The 12072-nt window shown below is 34.9% G+C and overlaps 1 protein-coding gene across 1 annotated transcript; it reads left to right on the top strand.

Moving 5' to 3' along the window:
* Nucleotides 1-3710: 3710 nt before the first annotated feature.
* On the top strand, nucleotides 3711-11909 carry LOC137404893 (fibroleukin-like). Its single transcript, XM_068091119.1, has 5 exons — nucleotides 3711-3978; nucleotides 6210-6443; nucleotides 8374-8510; nucleotides 10485-10605; nucleotides 11758-11909. Exons 1-5 carry the CDS (start codon nucleotides 3711-3713, stop codon nucleotides 11877-11879), a joined length of 882 nt encoding a protein of 293 aa, XP_067947220.1. The 3' UTR covers nucleotides 11880-11909.
* The last annotated feature ends 163 nt before the right edge of the window (nucleotides 11910-12072 follow it).

Raw genomic sequence — 12072 nt, 5'->3', positions numbered from 1 at the left:
ATATACTCTCTTATATCTAACTTGAGCTCTTACGTGCAAAGAAAGGAATGATCGGAAACAATTTAGATGATTACAAAGTTTTTCTCTTATTCTAATCTTCGAGTGTAAAGATTTACCAAAAAAGAACGCATAAAATAAAATTGTTAAGATAAGCATTTGCAAAAAGATGAAATAATTACTACACTCATTGATGGCTGAGGAGATGACGCTGACTTTGAGTAGATTCACACAGTAAATTCTTTGCAATACCTCGTTTGAATTTACAAAATTTAACAAAATTTTGACAAAAATTTTGGTTTTTAACAAAATTTCTCGATTCAAAATATTTAAATGATATCGTTTTACTTAAAAATAGAATAATTGGTAGGTTATAATTTTTTAAACAACAAAAATTGTAATTTATATATATAGATGAGAATTCCTGGTTTAGAATAAAACTGATGCTAAAGTAAAATATTACTTACCGTAAAACCTTTAATTTAACGCCGTCTCTATTTGAACACTACTTCTGTGTAATATTAGTATGGTTCGTTTCACTTGTTCACAAATATATATTAGTAACATTTGATAGATCATTACTACATAACTTATATATTTGCAGATTTATAGCATATTCTTGATGGTATCGATGTGGTAATGTAATCTTGCAATGACTCGACTCTCATAACTCCTCTTTCATTACGCATAAAAAGCTAGTTTTGGCTGCAAACATATCAATGAGTGCAATGAGTTTCATGTGACAATTTTAAATATAAATATAAACTAAAAGACTGTTTTTAAATACAAAATGAATTGAAAATTGAATGCTCCAACAAATTGCAAAGCTGGACACAGGCCATAATATCCTTGCAGGTTAATTGCAAGCAATATATATCAACTGGTAGCGATATTTCTTGGTTTCTCAATGCATATTTATTGAAAGATCTTTAATAAGTTGGAGATAAGTTAGTAGATTTATTGTATCCAAAAGGTTGAATATCACTGCACCGGAAAAAAGAGAGCAAAATATAAATGACTTTCGGTTCACCTGTAATCGGGCTAAATTTATCTTCCCGAAATTCTGACAAGTCATTTGAAAAATAAAATGCCAGCCTCTATTTGAACGCCACCTCTAATTGACTACCACTACAAAGGAAAGGTTGAAAAGTAGACCGCCATAGCGTACAATTAGAGGTTTTACAGTAATGGCTTTTCGTAGACTTACAGTAGCTATATAAACAAGGTAAGTAGCTAAAACAGACCAGCTTTAAGCAAGGCTTGGTAGAAATGCTGCCATATTCAGCAGCTGTGTTATATAGTCAAACCCCATAAATGATATAGGGGGACCAATGAGAGAAGTATATTGTATAATTTAGAGTCATTTGAAAGTCTTTGAACACATAAACCTTGGCAGTATGGCATTCAGCCTAAATAAATTTGTGTATCATCTCATGTTTCCAGTGATGTCATTGCTTAGTTTTCAAGTTAAAATATTATTTATTGCTATTTTATACTATTTACACATACTGGTATATGTTCAAAAGGCTTAAGTACTACTATTATTAATACTAGCGTATTGACAGACCTGCGCTGCGAAAGACTGTCATGTGTAATAATTATGTACACAATTATTCCCATTGCCAACTAAATGATTGAGTAGCGTAATGGTAGTCCGAATCTCTCTGCGATTCCTGGTTCGAATCTGCCTCGGTGTAATATTTTTTCTCGCAAAGTAGTTACTGTGGCTTCAGACAGACAGTCAGACAGACCGCCACGGCTCCTATTATAGTAAGGGTTCCGTGATATAGTATTTAGTCGTTTAGCTAGTTTCATAGTAAACCTGGGTTCTATCTAAGGATCAAAGAGTAGTCACATTATTATAACTAGTATGGTGGCTGTGTCATGCCCCATGAGAGATCATCATGTGTAATCAGTATGTCCACAATTATAAGATCGTGTTTCAAGGTAGCCTGGTGGTGCAGTTGGTAGATTGCCTGGCTACCAAACATGTGCATGTATCAGAGTTTGATTTTTGAGTGAGGCAATTCTTTTTCCTTAATGGTTTTTGCCTGACTTTGGATAGATGAACAAACCCAACTCTTACCATAGTAAAAATTACTATTATTAATATGCCGAACAAGGCCTCTTTTGTTTACTTTCTAGACGTAGCATTAGATTTTTTGAAATTTTCTCAAGTGATATGAGTTCTACTTTGATAACTCCATGTTATTAAGGACTTCTAGTGCATTTAGTGCTCCGTGAAAGATTGTCAGGCCAGCAAAGAACAGTAAATAAATAGATGCACCATAATTCTAACTGAAGCCGAAGATTGAGAGTTCAAATCCTGTGCGATGCCGTCTTTTTTCTCAAACTTCGCCCGTGGCGTGGGACGGACAGACATGCAAGGCTCTTACTATAAAAAATATTAAAATGAACCAAATGAAAACTCTCATAGGTGAGATCATGCTTATGGGAAACCTAATGGCTAGCAAACAGGAAGATCAGAGATACTTTCAAGTGAGACACTGAGTAATTCACAGGTTTGATAGAAATATTGACCAACTTCTATAGAATCAATTTGTCTTAAATGATTATGTAAATATTTTAACAATATGATAAGTAATTAGTACAGTTTGTTATACAAGAAGTTTGTGCATAGTTTTTATACTATGACAGAATGTACCACAGAAAAATGTAAAGCAGTATTATTAAAAACAGCAGAAACAAGATGTAAGGGTGTGTTTGTATTTTCCATGTGTAAGGTGTATGCGTATAGAGCAGGCGTATAGCTTTTAGGTGTATTACTGTGGGTTTTAAAAGAAATTTCAGTGCACCATGTTGGTAGAGGACTAGTGGTATGTGTGTGAAAGTGTATCACAACGCACCAGCAAAAATGTTTTTTAAAATGTTTGTTTTACGGCTGCAACAACAGGCTGCTAATGATATAATAGAAATGTTTGACAAAAGCTAAATATATTTTTTCTAGTACCCTGTTACTAGAAAAAAATAATTTTTCTAGTATGCCGTGAGATTTTGTCAGGTGTGCCAATAAAACATAAACTATAACTAACCATACTATAACTTTAAACTATGACAGAGTAGTAGATTAGTACAGGCATTAGTGTGCTAGGCTACTACACCCGAGTGTTGTGAGTTCAAGTCCTGTATTGTGCAATTTTTTATTATGTTAATAAAAGGCTTTAATAGACACGACTCGTTTTATAGTACAGACTAGTACCCTGGCAACTATGGGTGCTGTAAGACATCATCAGAGATGCTGATAAAACACAGAGAATAGGTTATATGCAAAATTATTGAGACGTAGATAAAGGTGAGCGGTTAGTGCGAGTGGCAGTGCGCCGGGCTGAAAAACTAAATACCGCGAGTTCGAATCCTCCATGATACTATTTTTTTCAGCATTTCGAGATTGGAATTGATTCATTAGTTACTCTGCCATTCGCATAATGTTGAACTGAGCATGTTTAAGATAACACCAAGTTTCAGGAGCTGTACAGGCTCAAAGGTTGCTCGTACTATAGGCCTACACAACATCAGATGTGTTTTTGCACACACTTTAAATGAAGCCTAGCGCCGGTCTATTTGAATTAAAGAAAGCATTATCCAGGTTATCACCTACACACCTGTTCAGTAACACACTCCTTATCACTGTTATATACAGGTAATAGTCTTCTCTCACTCAATTGCGCTGCTTCTAGGACTTCAGCTAAATCATGCATCTGCTGACTGTGCTGGCAGCACTTCTCTCGGTAGTGTTTGCATCTGGGTCACTCCTAGACAATGTGAGTTTGGAGCAACAACTCTTCGTCCTTGATCAGAAAATCAATATTTTGTACAACTCAATCAAATCGCAATGCCCGACTTATGTTGATAAGCGATCCTACGTCTCCAAACCGAGTAAACCAGTAGACATCACTGTCGCCAATGAGGTCTACAAGAAGCTGAATCAAAAGTTAATCGACTGCAAACGCTGGATTGAAGGTAAGATGTACTAAAGGCTGATTCCCACCTTATCGCCGTATGTCGACGTTGCCCTTTTGGCAATCATTGGTCAATTTTGTGCCTCGTAAACTAATGACGTCGCCGAGGCAACGCCGATTTGTTGAAAAAAATTGTAGCTATCAAAACTTTCCGATAGTTCGCCGAGCATTCATGACAGCTTGTGCTATGTGCCCCACTTCGGCATTGACGATTGGCCGTCGCAGATTGCTCGGTCTATATTCTCTTGTATGACAGTTGCTGGGGGACTAGCAATTCACCTTTTCTGAAACTGCTTTGTATAATATGAACGCTATACTATGGGTTATTTGTGAATGTAAACACAGATGGGTTGGTGATAGTGTGAACACTGTTATCACAGATGAGTACCAAAGTATTATGTGATTAACACCGACATACGGAGACATAGTGTGAATCAGCCTTTAAATACCATTGTTAAAGGTTGACTTGCAACAAAATTTACATTACAGTTATTTGGTATCAAAAGGTTCAATATGTCTTACTCTGCTGTGCTGCAAGTGCCAAATATGCGGAAATGTGATTACAAGCTCTTAAAAGGTCAAAAACGAAAAGCCGCCGTAGATTGGAATCTCTTTATTTCTCTGACGTAGTCATTACAGTTTGGTTATTGTCTTGTCACATGATGTTCTCACGTGAATTGAAAGGCCAATAACAAGCTCAATATAAAACTAATCGTAGCACTAGTTTATGGCAAACACTTTGGGTTTTACTGAAGACCCCGTATCAAATAAAGATGCTTGCTACTTTACAGTTTTGTTTCAGCTTGATCCAATCGTCAAGTCATAATCTGATCATGTGACCAAATACTTCGCAAAAAATTTTTGCAGCACTTTTCGATGATCACAGTTGACCAACAGGCTCGTCTTGATTACTAAACAATGATATGTACTCCTTCGAGGTAAGGTTAAACAATTAAATGAATTTTTACGGTAAGTTATAAGATATCAGTGCTAAAAGTGACAGCATTACAATGACGATAAAACAGACGGGTAAGAACAATAAACATAGTTTTATTGAATGCGTGAAGCATATTTGTGAAAAAATTTCGACGAATAAGGTTGCATGAAAGTGTAAACAGAAACCATCTCCCACACCTACGTCACATTTGAGCCGTTTTGGAAAGAGAATCCAAACTATGGTGGTTTCGTGTGACTGTGATTAACTGTTGGTTTTTTTAGCTTTTAAGAGCTTGTAATCACAATCCCACATATTTTGCACCTACAACACAACAGAGTAAGACATGGTGAATCTTTTGATATCAAGTAACTGTAATGTGAATTTTGTTGCAAGTCAACCTTTAATGATATTAGGAAGGTCAAAGACATTTGAAGTGGGAAGACGGTGAGGTGTAAGACCAAAAGTGATATCAGTAATCATTGGAGCCTTAGAGACCATAAGCCACAGACTGACTTCATACCTCGCTGAGATAGGGGATGACCTGTCTTTAAAAACTATACGAAAATGAGTACTTCTAGGGACATCACAAATTCTCTGAAAAGGGCTGCAGTAGAATTCAATTATGTACCAACCCTTTGGTTCTTAGATAGGACCCGAGCTTTCTATGAAACATATGAGGTGTTTTCTAAAAATGTGCAACATTGATTTGCAAAAGCCTTTTTATGTTCATTTATTTTAGTGTTACTTAATTTTCACAAAAAAATATTATGAAAATTTGTTACAACCACCTGAAGTATGTTTTTGCTTTTTAATAAGGCTATGTTTTATTAGCAGTCAAGGTCAAGGACAGCATTAGAGTTAAATATATCCTTGACCTTTACGTGTTACATGCCAACCCATTCCTTTTCACCAATGGTACTTTTACTAATTTATATATTAATGTATATAAGTGTTATATATTTATATTAACATAAATATATAAACATAATATTAACATAATATTAATGTTATTAAAATGTTTATATATTAATGCATTACTCAGGAAAGTGGGAGTTGTTCATCAAATACCTGCGACGTGTCAAATTAACAAGGGGAAAAGTTATGTTATATTTTGAATTTGAAAAAGTTAGTAGCTATGTTGATGACCTTGACATAACAAAAATATTTCCAGTGTCGTACCCCGTCATACAAACACTCTGAGTAGAAACAACTACAGAATGATGAGCCATGTTGATGAGGGTATATTATAGATTGTTTAATCCATTCCATGTACAGACTAAATGTTTCTTCTGTAGGTAAGCAAGTGAAAGACTGCCAGGAATACTATGACAAGGGAGAGAGAAATTCGGGGGTGTATAAGATACGTCCCAGTAACACCACAATTCATGAGTTCAGCATATGGTGTGACTTCTTTGATGGACATGGATGGACAGTGTTTCAAAGGAGAGAAAATGGGTCAGTGTCTTTTGACATGCCTTGGTATGCTTACAAGAAAGGCTTTGGAAACCTTGATGGAGAATACTGGTTGGGTAAGCATTCAGTCAGCATCTTCATGCTAAACACACGCATCTCTTTTGTACGTGGATACAAGAGTTGTGCTCTCACTTCATATTCTCTCTAGTTCTTTCATTTTTACCTCTTTTTGGTTTCTATTTTGTTATGTGCTAGTCTATTGGTTCTATGTTGTTGTGCTAGCCTATTGACTACTTCTCTTTTGTTATGCACTATCTTATTGGTTACTTTTATAGTTTTATGTGCTAGCTTATTGGGTACCTTTATTTTGTTATGGTACTAGCCTATTGGTTACTTACAGTACCTTATGTGCTGCCCTATAGGCTACTTTTATTTGGTTGTGCTAACTTATTGGTTACTTCTGTTTTGTTATGTGCTAGCCTATTAATTGTGTTTTTATATGTATCTGGTTTATATTCTGTCTCGCATCCCTTTGCAGTCTCAATCATTTCACGTTGTTGCTATTGTTACATCCTTTCAACTTTTGTTTTTTATGTTACACCCACTTCCTTCCTGGCAGCATTGACTTGTAGTAACCTTAGCTTAAAATTTTTGTGAGCGCCTTTGTTTTTGCTCCATGCCTCACTGTGCATATAATTGCATGATCCCATTTTTTTCTTTTATGAACCACCAATAATTTTTATTTTTTGTGAAAGCTGCAATAGTGTCAAAGCCTCCATCTTGTGACTCAGTGTGACTGCAAAAATACTTGCAAACTGCTTGTTATAATAGACTTTTATTGGCTTACCAAGCATTTGAGCTACATACTGAGCAGAATAATAATTCAAACATTTAAAGCATTACGAGTTGTCTGCTCTTCTTTGGTAATAAAATGCAAGATGAGACAAGTTGCAATTTTATGCTTCATAACTAGTAAACTGAAATTAGATTTTAATACATGTATACTTGTGTTCGTTAGAAAAAAATATGTGACAATTCAGTGAATAAGCTATGAGTATACCTTAAATAATTAAACTTTAATATAGTATCTATTTTTAATAATAACTGAAATTACGCTAATCTTTATATTGAAAAATTAGGAGTTGATTTCTTTTTCATTTTGATCAGGGATAAAATGACCAAAAGAACTTTTGATCTAACAGTCATATTTGGTTGCATAGACTTAATAGCTATACATTATATTATATATATTATATAACTATTAGTATAGTTAATAGGTCTATGTTTGGTTGATAGATGTTTCAGCCACTAATTTATCAATCGATTAATCTTATATATGTACAAAGTACAACTGACCAGCATAAAACTGAGAGCCGTCTTTTCTTTCATCTTGCCTACAATAGCAAAATGTAATTTTTTTTAATATAACTTATGCTTGTCTAAATTATTATTCTGATAGCCATTTGACTAAAGCTTACAGAGGGCAGCTCAAAGATGGTTCTGATTTCAAACTGATGATGGCAGTGACCTTAATACAATTAGAGCTGCGTGATATGGCGGTGTAATTGTTTGGGAGCGATTTTGAAGGTAGACTATTTGAAAACCGCCACTATTTAAAGAAATGTTGCCAATAGTAGAAACGATACACCTACCGTAATCTGTAATGGCAATTTATATCACACCTGACGATTTTCAGAGTGAGCAAACTGGAACTAAAATGAACGGGCTTCCCAGTTTTATAATAAACTGATTCCATGGTCTCCCACACACACGGGCATTCATGAAATAAATGTTTCTAACTATTGTGAACATGAATAACTTTCTTTTTAAATTGAAATATACAAATAAACATTTATAAAAATTTACAAGTATTTTACATAATATTATCGAAATATTTTGCCATTCGTCTAGAAATAGATGATTAGCGATATATCGTGATTCGATGCTGCAAATGTGCAATATCGAATTGTTTGGTGATTTGTGGAAATTGTGAAGCTTGAAGTATAATCATTGGGAAATTTTATAAATGCTAGTTTCTCATGACAGGAAATGACAAACTCCACCTTCTCACTCAGACAAACCCGATCTTGAATATTTACCTGGAAGTACCAGAAAAAGCACCAGCGTATGGCACATGGCAGGAGTTCTATGTTGGGGATGAGCTAGACAAATACAAACTTTCTGTAAGTAATTTAACCTACTAGCAGTTGGTAGTCTCGGTAGAGCATCTAAAGACTGGTTCACTTCTACATCGGAGTATGTCAGCTTTAATCCAATTTCAATGCATCTGTGATCATCTCTAATAATATTGTTTACACTTTCTCAAACCCATCCTCATTTCTATCAGAGAGTAGTCTGCGACATAGTACTCTCACTATGTATTGTGATTGGTGAAACATTGAAATGCTAGTCCCGCAGTAACTGTCATGGAGGGAAATACAGATCAAGCAGAGCGTGACAGCGAATCATCATTGCTAAAGTTGTGCGTATAGCACAGACTGTAGAGCAATTGCGCAGCTGGGATGTCTCCCGACATATCTATGCTGCATCGGCGATGGCATCAACTCACTGGTCAATGAATAACCCCCCGAGAAGACAACCCTAATATACAGAGATACATCATGAACCATTCTTTAGAAATTAGTACAATCATGACAATTAGATTCATAAACACCAATAAAAAGCACTCATACAAAGAGACATTTTTTGGTCGCCTGACAAACATCAGCCTCAGTCTTGTGACTGAAAAGCTCTTTATGTAAACTGACCGTTAACAGCTCAGTGAAGCAGCGGAGTTTCATCATTTGCTAAGTAAGAGAGCTGCTACTAGGGAATATTTCTGATATTTTGCTCACACGAAAAATTTAATGTTTAAAAAGCTTTCCAATTTATATTTTGTTTTTAAATTTTAAAAATATATAAATTTATAATAAGTTTTACAATGTATATTTACAATTTATTCATTGGTCCATTTTCAGTAAAAGACACGCTGATGCTTATCGTTGTCAAGCTTCACAAAACATCCAACTTTTCATGTTACTCACAATGCCTGTATAGGAACCAATCAGGTTACTTCTTCATTTAACCCACCGTATATCCTTGCATACATGCCTTATATGCGGGAATATACGGTATTTTGTTCTATTTTAATTAGCCGATGAAACAACTCCTGGTAATGTTTAAATCATAATTTCGGGCAACTTTCCATAACATTAACAAAATTGATTGTGTGTTAACCCATGAGAAGCAAGCATTGTCAGAGTTTTTCAAGCAAACCACTAACTCTCTGTACTCATATGTAGTTCTTTCCTCATAAGCATGAGTTGAACACTTGATTGTATCTCACTCTATGTCATTCTACCTCACTCTGTCACCTTATGTAGCCATTTCCTGAATTAGGCTGCTGCAAAGAATTTATATATACAAATAGGAATTGTGAGTACAACAACGATATTTGCATTAATTGCAAGCAAACCATCTGTGCAGCTTTTAAACTGCTGCCCAATATAGCAGATTATTTTAGCTCTTCAATCTTTAGACATTTCGTCTTTGTTAGTTTTGATCAATTTACTATGTGCACTGACATGTGGGTAGACTCAATGAACTTCACAATATAGTGGTAAAAAGATAAAGCATTGTCAAGAATAATGCATCTACATGTATATGAATAAATTGCAGTGTTTGTTGTTTGTAAGACCAGTTATAGCGAAAAACTTATAGGATTGAAAAATCCACTTCATACTGGATTTGAACTAGGAACCTCCAGTTCTGCAGACAGGCGTGCTAACCGTTGCATTCAGCTGTCCTTGTGATGCTAAAGAATAATTGTGCAGAAATTAATGCAGAGTTGTGAAAATACTATCGGTTAGTATTTTTGTACAAGCCTGCTTACTACTAGCATGCATGTTACTAGTGTAATGTAACGAATGAATGTGCAGCGTATACTTGTGCAATGATGGGAATTCATCTAGTTAACGATGCTTGGTACAGTCCCAAAATTAATAAAGCGCATTTGTAAGTTGTAAAATAAATTTATCATACTTTTTTGATCCCAATTTCTTATATTATATTAAAATGATAGATCTTAGCTATTGTTTTTGTTATTAAAAGTTTTTACTTAAAAAGCATCTTTACAAAATTATGAATGGTATTTTTAGGTAAATGGTGCAGAGTACAATGGTACTTTACCCGAGGATTTATCTCACCATGATGGTGCATACTTCAGCACTTTTGACAGATTCAATGGTGGTTGGGGAGACTGTGCTGGCTTCTATGGAGGTACAGTAATGGCTTCAAAAAGAGCTCATACGTGAACAGATATTAGGCGTGAATCTCCAGGAAATTTTATGTAAATATTTATTAATAACAAAGAGCTATTCTTATAGTGAAAGTTTTTTGGGATTTGTTTTTTATTGTAACAACTTGGCATCATAGTTTTTAGACTACCAAAATGTGATACTTCAACAATAGTTGTAAAAATAACTGTCTTATAAACCAGCGAGAAATGGCCCTTAATGCTTTCTTTGCCCATTGGAATCTGCACCATCTGGCTGAGGTGGCTTAGGAACATTCAAGAAAAAATTTTTTCCATAGCACAGTCAACAATAATTTGGATCAGTGTGGAGTCACCCATAATAAAAACAATAGAAGAATAAATGAAGATGTGCTTGGTAGTCTGTTCTTAGCTTCATACATTCATTGCATAAGTCTCTTGGTTTTCCCTTCTATATTTGCTGATACTCAGTTCAATATTTCATAAAATACTCGCGATGGATTCATAAAGCATTAGTAGGTTCTTAGGCTACGTTTAATGTGCCGCTAAAAATTTTTTTCGTTAGGTGTATTTAATCCGGTTCGAACTATGTAAGGTCATAAGGTCATACTGCAATTCAATTAACTATTTGGTAAACTTTTCCTACGGTCAAGCTTTACTTAAGTGAGTTGTCTTTTTAACTCCACTAAATTGTATAGACATGTATGTGCCACGAGAGGGCAACTCATTTTTAGCAATTGTTTTACTACACTTGTAGCATTGCTTATTTTATTTGTTTTTGTTTAATTTAGTTTAAATTTTAGTTTAGTGAATCTAGTTTAAAATGTCAGTATCTTTTCTGTTGGCTTTTCACAGAATAACAACCTTGGAATGTTTCTTTCAAATCTCATGACTACTTTCAGCACCACTTTTAACATTTTCACTAATCGACTGTCTCCAAAGAGATAATTATCATTGCGGAATTAAAAACAGACTGCTTACGAACCGTTTATTGTTAGCCTAGTTTCTCACAGGTTAGCCTAGGTTCCTCACAGGAGAACTCTGCTCACTGCACATTTTTGTCTACCTCATGACAAAATGACTTTTCAGCAAAAATAAAACATGATTGTTATTCTTCACAGCAATATGTGTGTAACGAACATGAGATACAATTTTAGGAGGATGGTGGTACATAGATGCTAACTATTGTGGATATGTTCACAACAGCTACTCCGGTATGCTCTGGACTGGCTATGCACCTCGAACCACCGCTTCAATCATGAGAGTGACAAGAGACTGAGAGACAAACAGACAAACAGGATGAATTGAACACCGATTTTCATTTTTCTGTGCCACAGATCTATGAAATGTTTTACAAAATTACAATGTTAAATAATTTTTAACGGTCAAATAAATACACGAAATAATTTAACAACTTTTGATGATTCCTGGAAGCAGGTGGGGGGGTGAAAGCCGCAGATTTTTTGTGCGCA

Source organism: Watersipora subatra, chromosome 9 (assembly GCF_963576615.1).
Source record: "Watersipora subatra chromosome 9, tzWatSuba1.1, whole genome shotgun sequence".
Lineage (NCBI taxonomy): Eukaryota > Metazoa > Bryozoa > Gymnolaemata > Cheilostomatida > Watersiporidae > Watersipora > Watersipora subatra.
This window is presented reverse-complemented; position numbering and strand designations above follow the sequence as displayed.

Coding starts and splice junctions, on each gene's coding strand:
- LOC137404893 (XM_068091119.1), top strand. CDS start 3,711: ATGCATCTGCTGACTGTGCTGGCAGCACTTCTCTCGGTAGTGTTTGCA. Junction 3,979..6,209: donor CTGCAAACGCTGGATTGAAG/GTAAGATGTACT, acceptor TTTCTTCTGTAG/GTAAGCAAGTGAAAGACTGC. Junction 10,606..11,757: donor CTGTGCTGGCTTCTATGGAG/GTACAGTAATGG, acceptor ATACAATTTTAG/GAGGATGGTGGTACATAGAT.